Source organism: Henckelia pumila, chromosome 3 (assembly GCF_033568475.1).
Source record: "Henckelia pumila isolate YLH828 chromosome 3, ASM3356847v2, whole genome shotgun sequence".
NCBI classification, from domain to species: Eukaryota; Viridiplantae; Streptophyta; class Magnoliopsida; order Lamiales; family Gesneriaceae; genus Henckelia; species Henckelia pumila.
Genome location: NC_133122.1, coordinates 91844754 through 91871374, shown reverse-complemented (window position 1 = coordinate 91871374; position 26621 = coordinate 91844754). Strand labels below are relative to the sequence as shown.

General features: G+C 37.2%; 1 protein-coding gene across 1 annotated transcript; it reads left to right on the top strand.

Moving 5' to 3' along the window:
- The first annotated feature begins 11021 nt into the window (after positions 1–11021).
- On the top strand, positions 11022–25598 carry LOC140889219 (uncharacterized). Its single transcript, XM_073296928.1, has 9 exons — positions 11022–11146; positions 11482–11685; positions 11862–11961; positions 12093–12224; positions 12310–12524; positions 12727–13031; positions 13379–13918; positions 24958–25191; positions 25384–25598. Exons 1-9 carry the CDS (start codon positions 11022–11024, stop codon positions 25596–25598), a joined length of 2070 nt encoding a protein of 689 aa, XP_073153029.1.
- The last annotated feature ends 1023 nt before the right edge of the window (positions 25599–26621 follow it).

Below are 26621 nucleotides of genomic sequence, written 5' to 3'. Positions count from 1 at the left end.
AATCAACTGTCGCTCGATAAATGTTCAACCAGGATGCAACCTAAATCATCCATGGATAAGATCATTAAATTAGCCGTCAAAATATTACCCTCAAATTCTAATGGAAAATCCACCACAAGTTGTTTAGCTAATCTGACTGACCTGTCGGTGTGGAAACAGAAAGTACAACGTCTAGGGGAATATAGGGTAATTGATGACTCTTAACAAATCGGTGGGAAATGAAGGAATGCAATGTACCAGTATCGATAAGAGAAAATGCAGATGTACGACATAGATTAAAGGTACATGTGATGATAGTCTCAATCCCAACCATATTCTTGCGTAATTTTGTGCCCGCAAGTGCACGATGTCAAATTTTAATATATGATGAGTAGAGTATCGTTCCCACGAGGATTGAGAATTTATATTCACACCAAGTCCTGTAATTAAAATAATCTCAACTTTATTTAGAAAATCAAAGTTTTAAATTTAAATAAACTAAAATAAAATAAAGAATCTAGAATTTGAAGGATGACTTTGGGTACACGATCTAAGACGGGTTCTAGATACAAGATATCACTCGATTTTTATTCATGCAAATCATATCAATTGATTATATCATCTATTCCAATTTATAGGCCAAGAACCCTTAATTGTTATTTACTGCCTCTCCCGAGCACCGAGTAAATGTTATTATTTTAATGCTAATTTCTATATCCCTATCAGAAATCAAACAACAAAATAATTTATCAAGGTCTATGGTTCTCTTTCAATGACCTCAAAGGAACTTGTAGGCCTCCCGACCTCTACAAAAATCCTAGGTTGTGTTTTACTATGATCCTATTCAAAATCTCCTCTCACGAGTGCCAGATTTCAAATAAATATAACAATTCAATTAGTGATCAAGTAATTGAAAGACAATCAAAACAGGAATACACAAATAAATTGTTAAGAATAAATAATAATAGGAAAAATAATAATCAAAACATGAAACTCCAATCAAGATATGTCAATCTTTAGAAACAACCAATATGTTTATAATGAAATAATTAAACACATAGACGTGTCCAAAAATCTCATAATAAATCAAGGCAGATAATAAAAATCATAGAGTAGAGTTGATTCTCCGTCCATAGATGAATGTCCTCTATCTTGTGATTTGATAATCCCTTGTATTTCGCTCCCACATCTCAAATCTGTGTCCCAAGCCTAATTGAATGCATAGTTGTGTGTGGTTCTCTTGTTTGAGTGCCGCTTCTTCTCCTCTCAAGTCTCTCAAATTTGTGCGTGTGATTCCCCTCTCAAAAGTGGGCGGCTCCTCCTCTTCTATTGTGTCCTTAAAATCCTTTTTATATGTCCTCGAAACTCTCCAAATAAAGCCCGACAAATCATGTATTTTAAAGACCCAAAAATCTGCACAGTTCATGCACAGAGAAGCGCGGGCGCGCATGTCTCTCGGATTTGCAATTCTGCAGCACGCGATGTTTTTCAGAAAATCATATCTCACAATCTAACCGTCGGATTGAACTGAAATTTTGACAGCAACTTCAAAACATCCTAAACTTTATTATGAACAGTGCAGATCAGATTTTGATGTCTCAAATATTCCCAGTAATTTTCTGAAGTTGCTGCTCATAATTCATCTTTCCATTTCTTCTTGCTACTTTTCTTCCAATCCTTGCAACTCACAAAAACAACAACTAATACGCATAAAATCCACTCGATACATTACCAAATCCAAGTCAAATCATATATAAATTGAGTGCATAAATTTCACTTATCAAATTCCCCCAAACTTAGACTTTTTCTAGTCCCGAGCAAAACAATAATGAGCAATATAGTTGGTATCTGAATTTTTACATTTCAAGATTCAATACACATGTCCGCTAATTTTCTCGAGAGTTTTTTTGTGTGTGTGTGTGATTTTCCAATCTTTATCCACCTAGCTTTCGATACACTAATGTAACAAGTTTGTTTCATACAATCATCAATTCCACTCTCTAGATTCAAAACACTCTCCACCAAGTTCAACTTTTACTCACTAAGATCAAAAGGACTTTTCAATTTATATCATAGATTTTTTCATAAAAGAACCAGATTTTGTATCCGACTTAATTTTATTTTGCCCCAATAATTACCCGCAGACTTAACTATAACTAAAGATAGGATTCGAATTTCAATCCCCTCGTCTATAGCACGGATGGAGCATCAACCTCATTTTATCTGCAAACTTAGCCATGGAACAGTGAATAGAATTTCAATCACTTTCTAAGCCCGGATGGAGTTGTTAAAAAAAATTCTTTGTTGCTTTGGCAACTTTTTAGCTTTCAATATATTTTCCTAAATTATTTCTAAGCTTGTAGAATTCTACCTCAGTTTCATGTATAAATCACAAGAGTTAAAAATTGAATCATCCAATTCACTCACAATATCACAAAGTTTCGCTAATCACTAGGGTCTAGACAATCAAGGCATTCATGAATATGGATGAGAACTCAAGATTAAATATAGCTAACATTGATCTTTCAACGCAAAAAATTAATTTTATCATAGGCCAACACAATTACAACATAATGCCTATAACTCAAACTAACTCATCAAAAATTTTCAAAATTTCAAACACCCCCCAAACTTAAAATGTGCATTGTCCTCAATGTACAATAAACAAATGAAATAGCAAAGGAATGCATGTACTTGTGACAAATACCATCAGTAGTCGTCATTCTTTTCATTGTCATTTGCAGCGCATTGGGGTATAGTAGGGGTAACACCACCAAACTTCATCTCCGCACATCCTATAAAAAATGACAAGAGACAAAAATTTAAGAAGTAAATACATGAAAATCAAATAAACAAAATAAATGAATAATACTTAAAACTCTTGGGTTGCCTCCTAAGCAGTGCTTAGTTTATAATCCTCAGCCCGACTGTGTCTGCAATTTCAAAACTTTAAGATCTGTGAATAAACTGCAGACATAGATAAAAAAAATAAATTAATTCAAAAGGAGTGAAAATTAGAGATTGAACATCATTTACTCCCTCTTTTGAATTCTTAATCCTTCGTTTGTAGCCATGAGCTAGGCCTTTCATTGTAAGCCGATTAAGTTCTATTGACCGAGTCACAGTTGCCCAATATACTAGTGGAGAGGGATTGCGAGAGTCTAGCATATGGATTGTCGATTGACACTTTTAATGAGTATGAATGTCCTCTGTCTTGTGATTTGATTATCCCTTGTCTTTCGCTCTCACGTCTCAAATCTGTGTCCCAATCCTACTTGAATGCGTAGTTGTGTGTGGTTCTCTTGTTTGGGTGCCGCTTCTTCTCCTCTCAAGTCTCTCAAATTTGTGCGTGTGATTCCCCTCTCAAAAGTAGGCGGCTCCTCCTCTTCTATTGTGTCCTTAAAATTCTTTTTATATGTCCTCGAAGCCCGCCAAATAAAGCTTGACAAATCATGTATTTTAAAAACCCAAAAATCGGCACAATTCATGCACAGAGAAGCGCGAGCGCGCTCGGCAATAGGCGCGGGCGCACATGTCTCTCAGATTTGCAATTCTGCAGCGCGCGACGATTTTAAAAAAAAATCATATCTCACAATCTAATCGTCAGATTGAACTGAAATTTTGACAGCAGCTTCAAAACATCCTAAAATTTATTATGAACAATGAAGATTGGATTTGGATGTCTAAAATATTCCCAGTAATTTTCTGAAGTTGCTGCTCATAATTCATCTTTCCATTTCTTCTTGCTACTTTTCTTCCAATCCTTGCAACTCACAAAAACAATAACTAGTACGCATAAAATCCACTCAATACATTACAAAAGCAAAATCAAATCATATATAAATTAAGTGCATAAATTGCACTTATCACAGATCCTAATCATGTCGGAGTGCAAACATATGGCTCGGTACACGGGACTGAGGACTAGATCCTCCCACTGATGGCGTTGACTGCCTCTGTTGCACTGTAGCATGGGATGCAATAGTAGATGGTTGTCCCCCACCTGACTCTGGGTAGCATTTCTTGAGATGTCCGACCTCCCCACAACGAGAGCAAGCTCCAGTAGCTTTACGACACTTGTCAGTCGGGTGATTCTTCCCACAATGGTTGCATTGCCCCTTAAAATGACCAAATCGATGAACTCCTCCCCAGAGGAATTATTAGAAGAAGGATTCTTAAAAAATTGCTCCCGGGGCCCCAATTTACCAGAATACTGAGTGGGGTTCAAAGTCTTACCTCGCTGAAGGCTGATATCAATTTTTTGGCAACAATTCACCAGTTTCTCATAGGACGTCGGATCGTCACAGGCTGACACCCGATCAAAATTCTCCTGGTTCAGACCTTATAGGAAATGATCATATTTTGTTGTGGAACTGGAGTGAATGTGAGTAAAATATGATGAAATCTGAAGAACTTCTATTGGTACTCATCCATCATCATGCCCCCTTGCTTCAGCGACAGAAGCTCTATGGATTTGGCTTGGCAAAGAGCTGGAGGAAAATACAACTTTGCAAATTTAGTACGGAAATCAGCCCAAGTAACCGTACCTTGTGCCTGCAGTAGTGGAGTAGAATCAGATTTCCTCCATTTCTAAACATGACCCTCAATAAGGAAATTCGCCGCTTCCATACATTGTTCCTCAGTGGAATCGAACACTCGAAAATAGCCCTCCATGCATTCCAACCAATCCTCTGCCACTTCGGCTGACTCTTTGCCCACCAGTGGCTTGGTACCCGTCTAGAGGAACCTATGCATGTCAAAACAATTACAGCCCTCATTGATGCAATCATGGATAGCTCGCATGTGGATCGAGTGACAAATGGAGTTTAAGATCCATTGGAGTTGCCACGTGGGCCAATAACAAGGAGCCGAGCTAACAAATTCAAGAAGGCACTTCAAATATTGATGTTAAATTATCAAGATGGAATTGGATCACTTGAAGATCAATTTGGGAGTTTCCTATGCGTCCTTGAAGTGTTAGAAGTCAAAAAGAATGAAGAAAATAAAATTCGGACAGAAGGATTTTCGCCCAAGCGCACTATTCTTCCGCTCGAGCGAGCCTCTTAAAAGTTTCGGGCAGAGGATTTCTCGCTCGAGCGCGGGTTGTGTCCTCTCGAGCGAACTCAAGTGAATTTGCGGGACAGAGTACCTCTTGCTCGAGCGCGGGTTGTGTCCGCTCGAGCGAGCGAGTTTTTTCGGGAAAAACACAAACTTCGACGTGTTGTGTGTGTGGGTGGGTTTTTGATAACTTATGATTATTTGAGTATTTTAAGCCTACTAGAAAACTTTCTAAATGATATCTTTGATATCTTTAGGCAATATTTTGCATTATCTTTTATTTTTTATTGTAAACTATAAATACTTTGTTTATTTTCATTGATAATAATTCAGATTCAGTTTATACAAACATTATTGAAATTCTCTTTAGAATTTTATTCAAAGCTTTGCTTTGGCTTTTCAAATAAAACTTTTCACAGTTTCATTACTTGAAGATGTTTGTCAATTGACTTCTTACTAAATATTGTCAGATACAAGTTATCTGAAGGTTTTCTTTGGTTTCGATTGTCGTGATTTCTGTTGTTAATCGTTCCGTCAATTAAAGGTGGAAATCCAAAGTTCTATCAATTTTACTTATTTCAAAGATTGGAAAAAACTCTTTGGATCTTTTGATTATTGGTTAGAGGGTGCGATTTAAATTATAATCGTGTTTTCTAATCTTACTCAACAAGATTCATATCATTTGGTATCAGAGAAAAGGTTTTTGATTCAAGTAAGTCCTATCCTTCTTTAATCTATATTCTTCTTCGTTCCTCATTCTTTATTCTTCGTTCTTTGTCTATCTCATATCAAATTTCAGTGTCATTTCTTTCAAACTTGTTATACAAGTCTCGTGTCTTGTGCTACAAGTTATAACTTTAAAAAAAGAGAAAAATCAAAAATTAAAAAAAAGATATTTGAAATCGGTCAAAAAAAAGGGGAGACCGAAATTTAGAAAAAAAAAAGAGTTGGAAAAGTAACTTGTGGCCAATTTCGTTGTCTTTGTTCATCCTTTGGTGCGAGTCAAAGTCAATTTGTCCATAAAATTCCTTACTTGTGTTTGTGAAATCTTTGTGAGTCAATTTTCAAGCGTCAAAAAGTTTTGAACTTGAAGGTTTGATCCTTTACTCTCCAAAGCAAGGCTTTACCACAAATTTGAGTGAAAAAAAGAGTGATTGAGTGATTCGTTTGGAGTGAACTGTGAGAACTTGTGTGAGAAAATTTATTACTAACGATTTTCTTGCAGGTACCATGAATCCTAATAAAGATAATAGTGAGAGTATGAACCAAGGAATTTCCAAGGTTCAAATGGAGGCGTTGATGGGGCAATTTACTAAAGTGATGAGGTCGGAGTTGGAGCCTCTTCATGAGCGGATGAGTAGATTGGAAGAGAGTAGTGGTAGTGGAAAAAAAATAAAAGTAGGAAGGGTGACCGGCTAAATCGGTGTGATATAAATCTACTGACAAGCGTACCAGGTCAAGTAATAGTAAAGTGGATAGAGAGTCTAAGTATCGATCCCACAGAGACTGCAGTCAATTCTCAGGAATTAATCATTTAGCTTAATCTAGACAAAATCATAAAAATCAATTTGACTTAAATAAAATAATAATTTAAAAATAAAATTGATTAAATAAGAATTAAAATACTTGAAAGGAAAATTTAATTAAAATGAGACAACCAAGAAACACGCATGTACTAAACAAATCTGTAACATGTAGTCGATTCAGGACTCCGATTTAATATTAATTCACGGGAATTCTCCTCATTTGTTCAAAGGACTATTTATAGAAAAATCAAACCTATTCAAATATTGACGGATTGATCTTTCGTAATTCTAATCAAATTTGAATGCATTAAATATTTGTGAAAATTCAGTTTACACCCAAACCGCACACTGAAACCGAATTCTATTTCTAGTCGGTTTTACAATATGTTGATTATCAAAGTGATCAAAATCAAAACCTCCTCTGTTGACTTGGAATCGATTAACATGCAAGCAAACAGTTGATCAGACTATTCACAAAACAAATATAAATTTGACAATCAATAAAATAAAATCAACTCTGAAAAATCCCAAACAAACATCCAAGTTTTCTACATAAATTTGTTTGTCCCAATCACGCCGTCTTGGTTGAAAACAAACTACTAAATAATTGAAATTATAATTCAAAAATAAAAATAAAAAGAAAGAACAGAAGAAAGAAAAAGTGAAGAAATCTTCTCTGCTCCCAGCCACCGCCGTGCTTCTGCGTTAAACGTTCTTGAACCCCCTTTTCACGTCTGACAATCTCTTATTTATATGTCTTTGAAAGCCCAAGAAATAAAGCCCGGAAAGTTAAAAGTTTAATTTCCAAAAAATTCTAATTTTTCAGATTTTGCGACATGCACGGACCCTGGATAAGGGTCCGTGCCTAGGTCCATGCATTAAACTGGAAACGCCAATTTTTTTTTTTATGAAGATACACGGACCCTTGCACGGATGGAGCATCAATCCCATTTAATCCGCAAACTTAACTATGGAACAAAAATTAGGATTTCAATCATTGTCCAAGCCCAGATGGAATTGTAATTTTAAAATTTGTTTAAAAATTTTTGTTAACCCCGTGGACTCCGCATACTTAGTCAAAAACAAGGGATTATGATTTTAATCCCTTGCTCGTAACCCAGATGGAGTTAACTTTAGCAACCAAAAAGATTTTTTTCAAAAAATTGTAGGTAAGCCCAAGATCATACATGCAATGCTTAAAATCATCAAGAATCCAAAGACACTATTATGATCAACAAACACCTATTACCGTGCAATGGTCAAACAAACACAAACTTCATCAATTACTTCACTACACTACACCAGTCTAACATGCATGCTTAAAAAAAATTCACGATTCAACCAACAGTTTCTCATGTTCAATCAAAAGCAACATTTTATCAAAAACAAATTTGTTTTTTTTTCACAACTCTATTATCATCGGCCAACATTCATCATTCTACTTATTCACACAACATAAATACAAAACATAATGAGATGCATGAATACGAACTATATGCAATAAACTAGACCATATGAATGCAAAACACAACACAAACAAAACTAATCTACCCCCCCCCCCCCCATACTTATCCAAAGCATTTCCCTCAATGCTTCAGAAACAATAAACATAATGAAAAACAAACAAATGAAAACAAAACAAAAATAACACTCCTCTGGTCATAAGAATCCTCTTCATCTTCCTCTTAGGCAGCATATGTTGGGATGACAATAGCAGAATGAGTATAGCGGCAGACATGACAAACTGGCATAGGAAAGAATCAAAATTCAAATAAAAAAAAACATAAACAAAAATTAAAATAAAGAGCAAGGAAAAGAACACTGGGTTGCCTCCCAGTCAGCGCTAAGTTTATAGTGTACAGCCGACTATGCAGAAGCAACCATCAAAGAGCGGCTGCCGCCCATAGTAAGAATCATACGACTCTACATATGGGTTTTGATTTCTTATGCCCTCAAGCTTGGCGTGACATATGCAGTTTAAGCTTGTCGGTCCAACAATACTCTTCAAGAACTGATTATTTTGGAAGGAGACTCCGAATCTAGGCTAAAACTCATGGAGGATGTAATATTTTGGATTTGGCATCAATGTCAAGAATGGATCTTCAAGAGGTGCACATGGAAAAACCATTGACGAATTCAAGTCTTCCGTCGTGAAGGTTTCTTTCTCCTCAACTATCACTTTTGGCTCATCCTCACAAGAAGATTCTTCAAAAAATAATTCTTCTTTCTCTGGCTCAATTACTGCTTCAGAATCACATGCCCATGATAACTGATCAACACAACTCGCTTCAGTATTTTGGAGAATCTTAGAAGATGGTTCTATAAAGAGCGCAATCTGTTCATCCAGAGTACTCAAAGAGTTGATGTGGCATTCCAAGAACTGATTTATCTTTGTATGTTGCCGCACAATGTTCTCCAACTGAGCTACATAATCTTCAGAACGCCCTATACACTCTTCTTGATACTCAGGTGGTTGGTTCGCAAAATTTTTAAAGTTGATATCTGAAGGATATTGGTGACTCTAACCCTGCAGTGAAGGATCACAATGCCAATGGTAGTCGAAATCTGCCATATCATTTAACAAGTGCATTGCACTGTCGTAATCTCTGTTGAACAAGTGACTGCCAGTGGCCAAAGCTCCATAATCCACCCAACTTCTTGTTATCTCATCCAACCCACCATAAAAAATTTGAGTTAAAGTGTAGTTCGAAAAATCATGACATCGAAACCTGTTAGCCAAATCATTGAATCTCCCCCAAGCAGCATAGAATGTCTCTAAGTATTGCTGGCAAAAACTTGTGAATACCTGTCGATGATCCATCTCCAAGTACCTCACAAGTAAGAAATATATATATATATAATTAATAATTAAAAATTAAAAATTAAAAATAAAAAATGCAAGAAAAAAAATGTCTAGTTTCAAGAAAATAATCTATCCTAATATTAACTGAACAGTCCCCGGCAACGGCGCCAAAAACTTGACCGGCTAAATCGGTGTGATATAAATCTACTGGCAAACGTATCAGGTCAAGTAATATTAAAGTGGACAGAGAGTCCAAGTATAGATCCCAAAGAGACTTCAGTCAATTCTCATGAATTAATTATTTAGCTTAATCTAGACAAAATCATAAAAATCAATTTGACTTAAATAAAATAAGAATTTAAAAATAAAAATTGATTAAGAAATAAGAATTAAAATACTTGAAAGGAAAATTTAATTAAAACGAGACGACCAAGACACACGCAGGTACCGAACAAATCATGTAACATGTAGTCGATTCAGGACTCAGATTTAATCTTAATTCACGAGAATTCTCCTCATTTGTTCAAAGGACTATTTCTAGGACAATCAAACCTATTTTAATATTGACGGATTAATCTTTCGTAATTCTAATCAAATTTGAATGCATTAAATATTTGTGAAAATTCAGTTTACACCCAAACCGCACACTGAAACCGAATTCTATTTCTAGTCGGTTTTACAATATGTTGATTATCAAAGTTATCAAAATCAAAACTTCCTCTATCGACTTGGAATCGATTAACATGCAAGAAAACAGTTGATCAAACTATTCGCAAGACAAATATAAATTTGACAATCAATAAAATAAAATCAACTCTGAAAAATCCCAAACAAACATCCAAGTTTTCAACATAAATTTGTTCGGCCCAATCACGCTGTCTTGGTTGAAAACAAACTACTCAATAATTGAAATTATAATTCAAAAATAAAAATAAAAAGAAAGAACAGAAGAAAGAGAAAGTGAAGAAATCTTCTTTGCTCCCAGCCACCCCCCGTGCTTTTGCGTTATGCGTTCTTGAACCCCCTTTTCACGTCTGACAATCTCTTATTTATATGTCTTTGAAAGCCCAAGAAATAAAGCCCGGAAAGTTAAAAGTTTTAATTCCCGAAAATTCTAATTTTTCTGATTTTGCGACATGAAAGGGTCCGTTCCTAGGTCCATGCATTAAACTGGAAACATTGATTTTTTTACAAAGATGCACGGACCCTTGCACGGGGTCCGTGCGTACATCCTTGCCCGCGTGCAGGTTTCTTGAAAAATTCATAACTTATGTTCTAGCCATCGGATCAAGCTGAAATTTGGACAGAAGCTTCAAAACATCGGGAAATTTATTTTGAACAATTGAGATTGGATTTGGATTTTTCTAAAATTAAAAATGAATTTTTGACCAAGGCTGCTCCGTAATTCATTTTTCTAAAATACATTTTCCTACAAAATTAACCTAGAGAGTGAAATACACACACATGCACTAAAACACATAAAAACACATACAAATAATATGAATGCACACAAAATAGATATAAAAATATCACAAACTAATGCATACAAAATACACTCATCAAAGGGTAATGATTTTGAAGATGATGAGGACAGTTATGATGAAAATTGGGATGGGGAGAGAAGAGTACATGGGGGTAGACATAGGCGAGAAGCGATGAGTGGAAAATATATGGATGGAAGTAAGGAGGATGGGAATATTAGTAGCATTAAGATGAAAATTCCAGCGTTTCATGGGAAATCTGATCCGGAGGATTATCTGGAATGGGAGAAGCGTGTGGAGTTTGTGTTTGATTACCATCACTATTCTGATCTTAAGAAAGTGAGATTGGCAGTGGTTGAGTTTGTAGATTATGCATTAATCTGGTGGGATCAATTAGTGACCACTAGAAGGAGTTGTGGAGAGCCGCCTATCGAAACGTGGGAGAAGATGAAGTGCGTCATGAAGAAGAGTTTTGTACTTATTATCGTGAAATGTACAGGCGTCTACAAACTTTGAGGCAAGGTCCAAGGAGCGTGGAGGATTACTACAAGGAGTTGGAGACCACGATGATCCGGACCAACATTGAGGAAGATAATGAAGCTACAATGACTCGATTCTTGTGTGGTTTTAATAGAGAAATCCAAGATCAAGTGGAGCTTCGTCACTGTATTCATTTGGGTGAGATGGTGCAGACGGCCATGAAGGTGGAACAACAGCTCAAGCGAAGAGGAGCTGGCCGATTACCTTTCGGTGGAGGATCGTCAATGTCTTGGCGTCCAAACGTTGCAAAACGGGAGGATAACAAGCCGGTGTACAAACCAAAACCTGACACCAAAATGTAGGCACCAAAGCAAGTGGTAAAAGGTACATATGAAACTTGTAGTACTCGATCTAGAGATATCAAATGTTTTAGATGTCAAGGCATTGACCATATTTCTAGCCAATGTCCAAATAAGAAGTTGATGATTATTAATGCTTGTGGTTGCCTCTCTTGAAGCATCCTCAACCATATAGGTTGCAATGGTTCAATGACGGTGCGGAGGTGAGAGTTAATAGGAGAGTTGTGGTGCCATTTTCTATTGGCAAGTATGTTGATAAAGTTTTGTGTGATGTGGTCCCTATGCAAGCGTGTCATATTTTATTGGGGATACCGTGACAGTTTGATAGGATAGTGGTGCACGATGGGTTTAAAAATAGATATTATTTTGTAATGAAAAAATTGTGTTGTTGCCTATGACTCCAAAGCAAGTGTTGGAGGATCACATGAAAAAGAAAACGAGAGATGAGGCCAAAAAAAATAGTGAACAAAAAATTGACATGACCTTAGAAAAAAAGAATGATAAAAAGATAGATGCAAAAAAAATTGAGAGGAAAGAGGTTGAAAAAAAAATATATAGCCCAAAAGAATGAGTTGAGAGATGTTTTGAATTCTCATGTTCCACTTTTGTTGATGTTTTCTAAGGATTTACTCCTTAACACAAGTGATATAGCCGGAGATCTTCCGAGCAATGTTATTTTTCTCTTGCCGGAGTTTGATGATTTATTTCCGAAGGAGCTACCTCAAAGATTACCACATTTGAGGGGAATTGAGCACCAAATCGACTTGGTACCCGGGAGTGCAATTCCCGTTCGGGTTATAGGAGCAATCCGGAGGAAACTAAGGAGTTGCAACGACAGGTAAGTGAACTTCTAGATAAAGGTTTTGTGCGTGAGTCGATGTCACCATGTGTTGTACCTATGTTTCTAGTACCTAAGAAAGATGGTTCTTGGCATATGTGTGTTGATTGTAGAGCTATAAATAACATTACCATCAAGTATATGCATCATATCCTAGACTAGATGATATGTTAGATGAATTGCATGGTGCTTGTGTGTTTAGAAAAATTGATCTTAAAAGTGGTTATCATCAAATTAGGATGAGAGAGGGAGACAAGTGGAAAACTGCGTTTAAAACAAAGTATGATTTGTATGAATTGATGGCTATGCATTTTGGTTTGACTAATGCACCTAGTACTTTCATGCGTTTAATGAATCATGTCTTGCGTGCATATATTGGGAAGTTTATTGTTGTCTACTTTGATGATATACTAGTCTATAGGGAAAACTTGGATGATCATGTTGAACATTTAAGGGTTGTTTTAATCACATTGCGTGTTGAACATTTATATGCTAACCTGAAGAAATGTGTGTTTTTTATAAAAAAAAAACTCGTGTTTCTTGGTTTTGTTGTGAGTGCACAAGGTGTGAAAGTTGATGAAGAAAAGGTGAGTGCCATTTGGGATTGGCCGACGCCTACGTCCATTGGTCAAATTCGAAGTTTTCATGGGCTTGCAAGTTTTTAATGGAGGTTCGTGAAGGATTTATTACATTGACGGTGCCCATGACTGTGGTTATCAAGAAAAAAGTTCCGTTCCATTGGGGCGAGGAGCAAGAAAAGTCTTTTAATACTATTAAGTAAAAGTTAATTAATGCTCCTTTACTTGTTTTGCCTGAATTTACTAATACCTTTGAGATTGAATGTGATGCATCAGGTGTAGGAATTGGAGGTTTCTTGACGCAAGGAGGAAAGCCAGTGGCGTACTTCAGCGAGAAGTTGAGTGGAGCTTCCTTGAATTATCCTACCTATGACAAAGAGTTTTACGCGTTGGTGAGGGTACTCGAGACGTGGCAACACTACTTAAGGCCAAAAGAGTTTGTGATTCATACGGATCATGAGTCCTTGAAGCATCTCAAGGGGCAACAGAAGTTGAATAAAAGACATGGAAAATGGGTAGCATTCGTGGAGACCTTTCCTTATGTCATCAATTACAAGCAAGGTAAAGAGAATGTAGTAGCGGATGAATTGTCACGAAGATACGTGCTCTTAAAGACTTTAGATTCTAAACTTTTAGGATTTGAGCATGTGAAAGGGTTGTATGCGAGTGATGATGATTTTAGTGAGATCTTTGCATCGTGTATGCGTGGTCCAATGGATAGGTTTTACATGCATGATGGTTACTTGTTTAAAGAAGATAAGTTATGCATTCCTAAGTCTTCAATTAGAGAAATACTTGTTAGGGAATCACATAGTGGTGGTTTAATGGGGCATTTTGGAGTGGCTAAAACATATCAAATTTTTCATGAACATTTTTATTGGCCACATATGAAGCATGATTTTGAGCGAATGTGTGAGCGGTTGTGAATTTTAAAAAAGCAAAGACTAGATCACAACCACATGGGTTATATACTCCACTTCCAGTACCTAAAGTGTGACGCCCGGGGCTGAAGAGGCAGGGAATGGTCGCCGGTGCCAAGAGATTGCACGGACAATGAGCGGCTCCTAGTAGGCTTCTAGGCGGAGGGAGACATAAATGAACCGATCCCGTGTCGAAATGATAGGGATTCTGAGACTGTGTAGGTATGGGACTACATGGTTGAGGAGGGATTAAAAGATTTCATATGTACTATTCATATCAAGAAGGTGCATCTTCTTTTCGGGAGCTCATCACATAAGAACTTCAAAGTTAAGCGTGCTTGACTTGGGGCAATTATAGGATGGGTGACCCCCTGGGAAGTTTTTCAGGATGCGTGTGAGTGAGGACATAAGCACACTGAAAAGACACGTCTTGATACAGTGGGTCATTACAAATGGTATCAGAGCCGACCTTTCTTAGTACGGCATGGTTCGGGGACAAACCAAGCGGAAGCTGGTGGGCATGTGACGCCGGGGCTAAAGAGACAGGGAGTGATTGCCGGTGCCAAGAGGTTGCACGGACAATGAGCGGCTCCTAGTAGGCTTCTAGGCGGAGGGAGACATGAATGAACCGATCCCGTGCTGAAATGATATGGATTCTGAGACTGTGTAGGTATGGGACTAGATGGTTGAGGAGAGCTTAAAAGATTTCATATGTACTATTCATATCAAGAAGGTGCATCTTCTTTTCGGGAGCTCATCACATAAGAACTCCAAAGTTAAGCGTGCTTGACTTGGGCCAATTATATGATGGGTGACCCCCTGGAAAGTTTTTCAGGGTGCGTGTGAGTGAGGACATAAGCACGCTGAAAAGACACGTCTTGATACAGTGGGTCGTTACATAAAGAACCATGGGTAGACATTTTTATGGATTTTGTTCTTGGGTTACTGTAACGCCCGAATTTATTTAATTTTAATCCGAGAATATTTAATTTGGGAATATTTAGAGTTTTGATTTAAATTTTAATATTCTTAAATTATTTAGGATTGAAATTGAAAGAAATGATAAATTGAGGACTGAATTGAAAAGAAGCAGGAATTGGAGGACTAAAGTGCAAAATCCTGAATTTGGTGGACACTTGTTAATCTTGAGCTTATTCACGTGTATACCATCATGTTTCATCAGATTTCATGTTTCATCAGATTTCAGAGACAAGATCCGAGAGCAAGAACAAAAAAATTCCAAGTTTCATTCTTCATCTTCAAATTGCCGTATCTTTTGTTCCGATTATCCGATTTCGATCCCAAAAGATTTTCTGAAATCCTTGCAAGAAGAACTTCGATTTGATGTAAGTTTTCTCTTAGTTCATTATGGATTATGAATTCAAAAATGGCAGAGATCAGTTGTGGTTATGACTTGATGTTGTGGAGTTTCATTCCTTGATTATATTGAAGTTGGGTTGAAGAATGGTTGTTGGATCAGTTCTTATGCTTTCTCAGCCACTAGTCGACTTATATGCTTGCTGATATGATGGGTTTGAGTTGATATGCAGCTGATATATGTGTATATATTGTGAGCTTTGATATAGTTGGGTTTCGGATTGCTGAATTATACCGATATGCCGTCGAACTTTTGATTTGAAGATGTTTTGCTTGTTTATATGTGAGCTGCTATTGACATGGATTGGATTCGATATTTCATTGGCAATTATGTTGTGTTTTTAGTTTGTAAACAAGGGACATCGAGCTCGATAACGTTAACTTCAAATCGGTAGAAGAAAGATCAATGTTTGAAGCTATTCTATAATGGAGTTTGAGTGGTTCTAAATGCAGATTTTGATACAAGTCTTGTGATTGTGTTGTTTAGATTTGGAGAGCTTGAACTCACCTTGGAATAATATTTGAAAGGTAAAAGTGGACTACTATTTTGAATGGGATTATAACTCGAGATGGTTTGTATCGAGTTCCCTAAATCACATACTTATTTGATTACTTGATTTTATATGCTTTTCTATGAATGGTGGAATGAGTCTTGATGTTAATGATTGCTATTTTGTTGATATATGATGCATTCATCTTGTAAAACTTGTTCTTTGATTTCGAAATGAACGGAAACGTTCGATTAGACGATTTGAGGAAGTATATATGTATGGCCTGGGTGGTTGACTTAGACTAGCATCTGATTTACATATATAGTGGCTTCAAAGTCTAGAGAAGCAAGATAAGTAGCCCCACCTCGATCGGGAGAGTCGGTGGTTAGTTATGATATCTTCTTCTCGGGATCCCAACCGATGAAATGAGAGAATTGTTAGAGAACCTTGTTTTAAAACATGCATTGTAGTTATTTTATATCATTGAATTTGATAATGCTTTGTTATGCATGTTTAGTTGCTTTTACTGGGAAATATATTTCTCACCGGAGTTATCCGGCTATTGTTGTGTTGTATGTGTCATGGCAATAGGCGGGAGTGGAACCGGACAGAAGCGAGCTTGATGAACAAGGGATGAGAGAATAGAGTAATGATCCGAGTTTAGATGGTTGTGAGCTGTCAATGTTGTATTGAGTTCAAAAACATGATCATGTTGTGGTTACATATGCCAATACTTATTGGCTATGAGGTTGTTGTCTTAATAATGTACACAAGATGTGAGATGATGTATATTAATTCTTAGGCCTTGAGTTAATGTTTGTATACAATGTTCCATGTTTGATATGTGAGCCTATCTTGAGTTGATTTTAAGGCTTTGATATGATCTATTTCTATCAACTTATATCATGTTAGAATGCATGTTAGCTTATGATTTTGTATAGGCTATGTATGAGTTGATGTTAGATGAGAAATGAATGAAAGAACTTGAGTTGTCAACAAAATGATCTGTGTTTTTTTTCTGCTGGACAGATGCCCGCTCGATCGGGTGATTCCTACCGATCGAGCAAGGCCTTCATATTTGAGGCAGAGAAATGAGCAAATTTGGCTCGCTCGATCGGTGAAGATTGACCGATAGAGCGAGGCCAAAACTTGTCCAACCCGAGAATTTGAGTTCCAGGGCTCGCTCGATCGGTAGCTTTTAACCGATCGAGCGAGGTGCTACCCTTTTAAAAATTTTTTTTTAATTTTATTTAGTCTTTGATTCTTTGACTATTATTTATGATAATTTGTTTAATGAGAGATTAGAACTGGGGTCGTCACAACAGGTGGTATCAGAGCAAGAAAATTCTGGACTGGGTTAGATAGCGAGTGGGGTAGATCGAGTCATCTTCCTTGCTTCTTTATTTTAATTATGCTATGATGTAATTACATGATTGAATTACATGTTATAAATGCTAGCATGGTTAACTTTTAAGTATTTTATTACATGATGTTGTATTTATTTTATTTGAAAGTATGATTTATGATGATTAAAGATGCATGCTTACTGGAATATCTGAAATGATTAGAGGCATGTGTTCTGGATATGCTACCTGATTATCGGAATTGATTGGAAGCATGTCTTGTTTGAATACTTCGATTATTTCTTTTAAGATTGAATCAGAACCGAGTCTTGATTAGAGGTAAGATGATCAGAGGAGGACTGAGATAGATTTGATGATTATGATATCCTAACCATTTTGATAATCAGATATGTCTCGACGACCAGGACGACCTCCTCTTAGACCACAGGTTCCTACTCCTATACCAGAGCAGACAGTTCATACTCCTCTGCCGGAACAAACAGTGGTAACACCAATAGTACCTCAAGCTGCAGTCCCGAGCAGTGAACAGGGAAGTACCTCTCGACATATGACAGATATGACTGCCACTCCAATGGAAATATTGTTGAAAAGATTTCAATCTTACAAGCCGCCAACCCTAAAAGGTACTGAGAATGCAGTTGAATGTGAAGGATGACTTGATGACATGGAAATGTTGTTTGATTCACTTGATTATGGTGATGAGCGGAGAGTCAGACTCATTGGACATCAGTTGCAAGAGGTTGCGAAGAGCTGGTGGTCCACGACTAAAAAAGCTTTGGAGCGTAAAGGAACTGTACTTACTTGGAATGTCTTCAAAACTGAGTTTTACCAACGCTTCTTTCCAGTGTCTTACCGCAAAGATAAAGGGGCAGAATTTGCTAATCTGAAGCAGGGAAACTTAAATATTGAAGACTATGTTGCCAAATTCTCTACATTGCTACGTTTTGCTCCACATGTTGCGGATAGTGATGAGGCTATGGCTGATTAGTTCATTAATGGACTAAATCCGGACGTCTTTACTTTGGTGAACACAAGGCGACCGAATAATTTTGCTGATGCTTTGAACAGTGCCAAAGGAGCGGAAGCTGGTTTGATACAATAGCGAGGAACTTTGTTTACCACTCAGCCTCCGAGATAGTCACAAACCTCAGCTCCCATTCCACAACAACCTCCTTGATTAGAAAGTGGTGGTAGTAGCAGTGGCAAGAAAGGATATTTGCAACCTCGAGGGAAACAATTTAAAAAGTCAGGGAGCAGTTTTTCGAGTTTCAGTGGCACGAAACAGAAGACAGGAGTGTTTTGTAATAGTTGTGGTGGAGGTTATCCAACCGATCAGTGCCGAGGTGTATCTGGGAGGTGCCATATATGCCATCGGACTGGCCATTTTGCGAGGGTGTGTCCTCAGAGAGGTTCTAGACAGTCACGAGGTACAGAGTCATCACGATAAGTGGCTCAACCTGCGAGGCAAGCCTCTTCTGTTCATTCCTTCCAACCATCACATCCACAGCAACAGCCAAGGCCAGGAGGGAATCAGACAGGTAGTCAGTCATCGAGACAACAGGCTCATGTCTTTGCACTGATGGAGGAACAGGCACAGGGAGCACCAGATGACGTGATTGCAGGTAACTGTTCTCTTTATGGTTATCCTGCATATGTCTTGATAGATACAGGTGCATCCCATATGTTTATCTCTGCACGATTTGCTTCATTACATTCTTTGCCTGTTGAAACATTACCTGTTGTAGTATCTGTTTCTTCTCCTTTGGGGAGAGGTCTTATATCTATTCAGACAGTTAAGAATTATTTGCTACGGTATGATGGTAATGAGATCGAGATAGATTATTTTGTGCTTGGTTTGTCTGATTTTGATTGCATTATCGAGATTGATATGTTAAACAAGTACAGAGCTACCATAGATTGTTTCCAGAAGATAGTGAGGTTCAGACCTGAGATGGCTGGAGAATGGAAATTCTATGGTAAGGGTTCTCGTTCTAAGATTCCTCTGATTTCTGTATTATCAATGACACGACTTTTGCAGAAAGGAGCAGAGGGATTTCTTGTCTATACAGTTGATGTTTTGAAAGCTAGCCCGAACCTGGCTGATTTGCTAGTGGTTAGTGAATTTGCGGATGTTTTTCCTGATGAGATTCCAGGACTACCTCCGTATCGTGAGATTGATTTCAACATAGAACTGATGCCAGGTACTGCACCGATTTCTAAAGCACCTTATCGAATGGCACCAGTGGAATTGAAGGAGTTGAAAGATCAGCTGGAAGATTTGCTGGTCAAGGGATACATTCGACCCAGTGTTTCTCCTTGGGGAGCTCCAGTATTATTTGTTCGAAAGAATGACGGTTCAATGAGATTGTGCATCGACTACCGGCAACTGAACAAGGCAACGGTAAAGAAAAAATACCCTTTGCCTCGTATTGATGATTTATTTGATCAGTTGCAGGGTTCTTCAGTGTATTCCAAGATCGATCTGAGATCTGGATACCATCAGCTGAGAGTTATGGATTCTGATATTCCGAAAACTTCTTTCAGAACTAGGTATGGCCACTATGAGTTTATAGTTATGCCGTTTGGTCTGACGAATGCTCCAGCAGTGTTTATGGCTTTGATGAATCGTGTGTTTCAGAAATATCTTGATGACTTCATTATAATATTTATTGATGATATTCTGATATATTCGAAGAATTTGATTGAACATTCTGAGCATTTGAGAACTGTGTTGAAGACTCTGAGATCTGAGAAACTGTATGCTAAACTATCAAAATGTGAGTTTTGGCTGAAATAGGTTGTGTTTCTTGGACATATTATATCCGGAGATGGTATATCTGTTGATCCAAGTAAAGTCGAGGCTGTAATCAATTGGTCTAGACCTATATCTGTTCCTGAAATTCGTAGTTTCATGGGTTTGGCTGGGTATTATCGTCGTTTTATTAAAGATTTTTCTAGTATTGCGAAGCCGATTACTCAGTTAACTCAGAAGAATGCTCCATTTATCTGGTTTGAAGCCTGTGAATCCAGTTTTATTGAGTTGAAGAAGCGATTGACCAGTGCACCAGTCTTGACGATCCCTTCAGGTACTGGTGGTTTCACTATTTATTGTGATGCATCTCATCGAGGCTTGGGATGTGTATTGATGCAACGAGGGCATGTGATTGCTTATGCCTCGAGAAAATTGAAGCCTCACAAAACCAGATATCCGATTCATGATCTTGAATTGGCCGCCATCGTATTTTCTTTGAAGATTTGGCGACATTATCTGTACGGGAAACAGTTTGAGATCTATTCTGATCACAAGAGTATGAAATATTTGTTTTCACAGTCAAAATTGAATACGAGACAGCGTAGATGGCTTGATTTGCTTAAAGATTTTGATTGTGAGATTAAATACTATCCGGGGAAATCGAATGCAGCTGCTGATGCATTGAGTCGAAAGGTATGTTCCTTATCGCTATCGACGATTGGTATATCCCATTTGATTGAATAATGTTGTCTTTCTGGATTAGTATTTGACACGAATTGTCCGCCTTTGCGACTTTATCAAATTTAAGTTGAACCAGAGTTACTTTTGAGAATTAAAGATGCTCAGAAACTTGATCAGAATGTGCAGAATTCGATTGAGAAAGTCCGATCAGGGCATATATCTGAATATCAGGTTAGAGATGATCTTTTATATGTTAACAATCGCCTTGTAGTGCCTGATATTTCTGATGTGAGACAACAACTACTGAAAGAGGTGCATTGTAGTCGTTATAGTATTCATCCTGGAGGTAGGAATATGTACAACGATTTGAAGACTCGATATTGGTGGAAACCAATGAAGTTCGATATCACTGATTTTGTGTCTTGATGTCTGAATTGCCAACAGGTGAAGGCTGAAAGGAAGAAACCGCCTGGTTTGTTACATAGTTTATCAGTGCTGGAATGGAAATGAGATCATATTTCCATGGACTTCGTGACGAAGTTACCTCGATCTTTTAGAGGTTGTGATGCTATCTGGGTGATTATCGATAGATTGATGAAATCAGCGTGTTTTATACCTTATCGTATGACATATAGACACGATCAGATGGCAGAGCTTTATGTCCGAGATGTTGTCAGATTGCATGGAGTGCCGAAGTCTATTGTATCAGATCGTGATCCTCGATTTACGTCACACTTCTGGCACAGTTTACAAAGTGCTTTGGGTACTCAGTTACACTTGAGCACAGCCTATCATCCACAGACAGACGGACAGTCTGAGCGTACCATTCAGACATTAGAAGATATGTTGAGAGCTATCGTGCTTGATTTTGGCACGAGTTTGCAAGATTCATTACCACTTTGTGAATTCTCGTACAACAACAGCTATCAATCGAGTATTGAAATGGCTCCGTTTGAAGCTTTATATGGAAGGAAATGTCGATCATCTCTTTTCTGGGATGATATTTCTGAGATACCTGACATTGGACCTGACATGATTCGAAATATGACTGAACAAGTGAAGCTTATTCAGAAGAGAATGAAGACAGCTCAGGATAGAAAAGCGAAGTATGCCAATATTCGACGTCGCCCTTTGTCTTTTGAACAGGGGGATCGTGTATTTTTGAAGATTTCTCCGTTCAGAGGTACTATACGATTTGGCAAGCGAGGGAAGTTGTCTCCACGTTATATCGGTCCATATGAAGTTCTTGAGAAAATAGGCAATCTTGCCTATCGATTAGCTTTGCCTCCATCCTTGTCTGGAATACATGATGTCTTTCATGTATCAATGCTTCGAAAATATCTTGCTGATGAATCTCATGTGCTTCAATCTGATGAGGCTGAACTTGATGAAACTTTGAGTTATTTTGAGAAGCCAATTCAGATTCTTGATCGTAAAGAAAAGAAACTTCGAACGAAGACTATTCCACTTGTGAAGGTTCAGTGGAGTCGTTATGGTATTGAAGAAGCAACTTGGGAGACGGAATCAGATATGAGGCAACGATTTCCAGAAATGTTTCAATGATGTGAGTTCTCCTTTAGGTTTTTTTTTTGTTATCTGATATATCTTATGTGTTGTTCGTACTTGAGATTTCGAGGACAAAATCGTGTCTTAGTGGGGGAGAATTGTAACGCCCGGATTTATTTAATTTTAATTCGAGAATATTTAATTTGGAAATATTTAGAGTTTTGATTTAAATTCTAATATTCTTAAATTATTTAGGATTGAAATTGAAAGAAATGATAAGTTGAGGACTGAATTGAAAAGAAGCAGGAATTGGAGGACTAAAGTGCAAAATCCTGAATTTGGTGGACACTTGTTAATCTTGAGCTTATTCACGTGTATACCATCATGTTTCATCAGAATTTTCAGAGACAAGAACCGAGAGCAAGAACAAAGAAATTCCAAGTTTCATTCTTCATCTTCAAATTGCCGTATCTTTTGTTCCGGTTATCCGATTTCGATTCCAAAAGATGTTCTAAAATCCTTGCAAGAAGACCTTTGATTTGATGTAAGTTTTATCTTAGTTCATTGTGGATTATGAATTCGAAAATGGCAGAGATCAGATGTGGTTATGACTTGATGTTGTGGAGTTTTATTCCTTGATTATATTGAAGTTGGGTTGAAGAATGGTTGTTGGATCAGTTCTTATGCTTTCTCAGCCACTAGTCGACTTATATGCTTGCTGATATGATGGGTTTGAGTTGATATGCAGCTGATATATGTGTATATATTGTGAGCTTTGATATAGTTGGGTTTTGGATTGCCGAATTTTACCGATATGCCGTCGAACTTTTGATTTGAAGTTGTTTTGCTTGTTTATATGTGAGCTGATATTGACATGGATTGGAGTTGATATTTCATTGGCAATTATGTTGTGTTTTCAGTTTGTAAACAAGGGACATCGAGCTCGAGAACGTTAACTTCGAATCGGTAGAAGAAAGATCAATGTTTGAAGCTATTCTATAATGGAGTTTGAGTGGTTCTAAGTGCAGATTTTGATACAAGTCTTGTGATTGTGTTGTTCAGATTTGGAGAGCTTGAACTCACCTTGGAATAATATTTGAAAGGTAAAAGTGGACTACTATTTTGAATGGGATTATAACTCGAGATGGTTTGTATCGAGTTCCCTAAATCACATACTTATTTGATTACTTGCTTTTATATGCTTTTCTATGAATGGTGGAATGAGTCTTGATGTTAATGAATGCTATTTTGTTGATATATGATGCATTCATATTGTAAGACTTGTTTTTTGATTTCGAAATGAACGAAAACGTTCGATTAGACGATTTTAGGAAGTATATATGTATGGCCTGGGTGGTTGACTTAGCCTAGCGTCTGATTTACATATATAGTGTCTTCAAAGTCTAGAGAAGCAAGATAAGTAGCCCCACCTCGATCGGGAGAGTCGGTGGTTAGTTATGATATCTTCTTCTCGGGATCCCAACCGATGAAATGAGAGAATTGTTAGAGAACCTTGTTTTAAAACATGCATTGTAGTTATTTTATATCATGAATTTGATATATGCTTTGTTATGCATGTTTAGTTGCTTTTACTGGGAAATATATTTCTCACCGGAGTTATCCGGCTATTGTTGTGTTGTATGTGTCATGGCAATAGGCGGTAGTGGAACCGGACAGAAGCGAGCTTGATGAACAAGGGATGAGAGAATAGAGTGATGATCCGAGTTTAGATGGTTGTGAGCTGTCAATGTTGTATTGAGTTCAAAAACATGATCATGTTGTGGTTACATATGCCAATACTTATTGTCTATGAGGTTGTTGTCTTAATAATGTACACAAGATGTGAGATGATGTATATTAATTCTTAGGACTTGACTTAATGTTTGTATACAATGTTCCATGTTTGATATGTGAGCCTATCTTGAGTTGATTTTAAGGCTTTGATATGATCTATTTCTATCAACTTATATCATGTTAGAATGCATGTTAGCTTATGATTTTGTATAGGCTATGTATGAGTTGATGTTAGATGAGAAATGAATGAAAGAACTTGAGTTGTCAGCAAAATGATCTGTGTTTTTTTTCTGCTGTACAGATGCCCGCTCGATCGGGTGATTCCTACCGATCGAGCGAGGCCTTCATATTTGAGGCAGAGAAATGAGCAAATTTGGCTCGCTCGATCGGTGAAGATTGACCGATCGAGCGAGGCCAAAACTTGTCCAACCCGAGTTCCAGGGCTCGCTCGATCGGTAGCTTTTAACCGATCGAGCGAGGTGCTACCCTTTTAAAAAAATTTTTATTTTATTTTATTTAGTCTTTGATTCTTTGACTATTATTTATGATAATTTGTTTAATGAGAGATTAGAACTCGGGTCGTCACAGTTACCGAGGTCTACGAATGGGAGGGATTCTATTTATGTTGTGGTTGATAGGTTTTCAAAGATGGAACATTTTATTGCTTTTCAAAAATCAGATGATGCTTCGCATGTTGCAGATTTATTGTTTAATGAGATTGTGAGATTGCATGACATGCTTAGAAGTATTGTTTCTGATAGGGATCCTTGATTTTTAAGTTACTTTTGGAAAATATTGTGGTGTAAGCTTGGAACTAAGTTGTTGTTTTCTACTAGTTGTCATCCACAAACTGATGGAAAACTGAGGTAGTTAATAGAACTTTAGGGATATTGTTGCGCTCTATAATTAAAAAAAACTTGAAAAATTGGGAAGATTGTTCGCCATTTATTGAATTTGCTTATAATCGTAGTGTGCATTCTACTACGACTTTATTCACCTTTTGAAGTTGTTTATGGCTTTAACCCATTGACTCCGTTAGATTTGATGTCGTTACCTATGCGTGAAAGGGTTAATATGGTTGGGAAGAAGAAAGCTGAATTTGTGAAAAGCTTGCATGAAAAAGTACGTGAGAATATCGAGAAGAAGAATTTGCAGTATACTAAGCAAGCAAACAAAGGAAGAAAGAAGGTTTTCTTTGAACCCGGTGATTGAGTTTGGTTGCATCTGAGAAAAGAACATTTTTTGGAGAAGAGGCGTTCAAAGTTTTTACCTCGAGGGGATGGTCCTTTTCAAATCGTGGAACAAATCAACGACAAAGCCTACAAACTAGATTTGTCAGGTGTGTATAATGTGAGTACTACATTTAATGTTTCTGACTTATCATTGTTTGATGTAGGAGATGAACGACATTTGAAGACAAATCATTTTCAAGAAGGGGAGGATTATGCGATCATGGATAGCTCGCATGTGGATCGAGTGGTAAGGGGAGTTCGAGATCCATTGGAGTTGCCACGTGGGCCAATAACGAGGAGCCCAGCTAACAAATTCAAGAAGACACTTCAAATGTTGATGTTAAATTATCAAGATGGAATTGGAGCACTTGAAGATTAATTTGAGAGTTGCCTATGCGTCCTTGAAGTGTTAGAAGTCAAAAATAATGAAGAAAATAAAATTCGGACAAAAGGATTCTCGTCCGAGCGCACTATTCTTCCGCTCGAGCGAGCTCAAGTGAATTTGCGGGACATAGTACCTCTCGCTCGAGCGCGGGTTGTGTCCGCTCGAGCGAGCGAGTTTTTCCGGGAAAAACACACACTTCGGCATGTTGTGTGTGTGCGTGGGTTTTTAATAACTTTTTATTATTTTGAGTATTTTAAGCCTACTAGGAAATTTTCTAGATGATATCTTTGATATCTTTAGACAATATTTTGAATTATCTTTTATTTTTGTTTGTAAACTATAAATACTTTGTTTATTTTCATTAATAACAATTCAAATTCAGTTTATACAAACATTACTGAAATTCTCTTTAAAATTTTATTCAAAGCTTTGCTTTGGCTTTTCAAATCAAACTTTTCACAGTTTAATTACTTGAAAACGTTTGTCAATTGATTTCTCATTGATGATTGTCAGATACAAGTTATCTGAAGGTTTTCTTTGGTTTTGATTGTCGTGATTTCTGTTGTTAATCGTTCTGTCGATTAAAGGTGAAAATCCAAAGTTCTATCAATTTTACTTATTTCAAAGATTGGGAAAAACTCTTTGGATATTTTGATTATTGGTTAGAGGGTGCGATTTAAATTATAATCGTGTTTGCTAAACTTAGTCAACAAGATTCATATCACTCGTGGTGATGGTGGAGATGTTCTCAGTGGAAATTGCGGCCCTCATCATCGTCTCCCCATCAATCTGCACTATCATGACTACTCTTGTCAACGTGTCCTACCATCTACAAAACGAAATAAAGTTTAAACCCTAAAAGAAAGTACTACGTCCCAAAGTGTTATTGCATGCTTTGATAACATAAATATAGTGACTCACACCGTAATCACCTACTAACAATCCTTACACATGTTAGATCTCGGTTCCCTTGTGCCCGAAAACACAGCGGAGGTTTAAAATTTTTATGTAAAAACA

Excerpts from the sequence above, each read along its gene's own strand:
- LOC140889219 (XM_073296928.1), top strand. The coding sequence starts at position 11,022 with ATGAGTGGAAAATATATGGATGGAAGTAAGGAGGATGGGAATATTAGT. Across the intron at positions 11,147-11,481 it reads GAATGGGAGAAGCGTGTGGA|AGAAATCCAAGATCAAGTGG; the intron begins GTTTGTGTTTGA and ends TGGTTTTAATAG. Across the intron at positions 12,525-12,726 it reads CTAAGGAGTTGCAACGACAG|AAAAATTGATCTTAAAAGTG; the intron begins GTAAGTGAACTT and ends TTGTGTGTTTAG.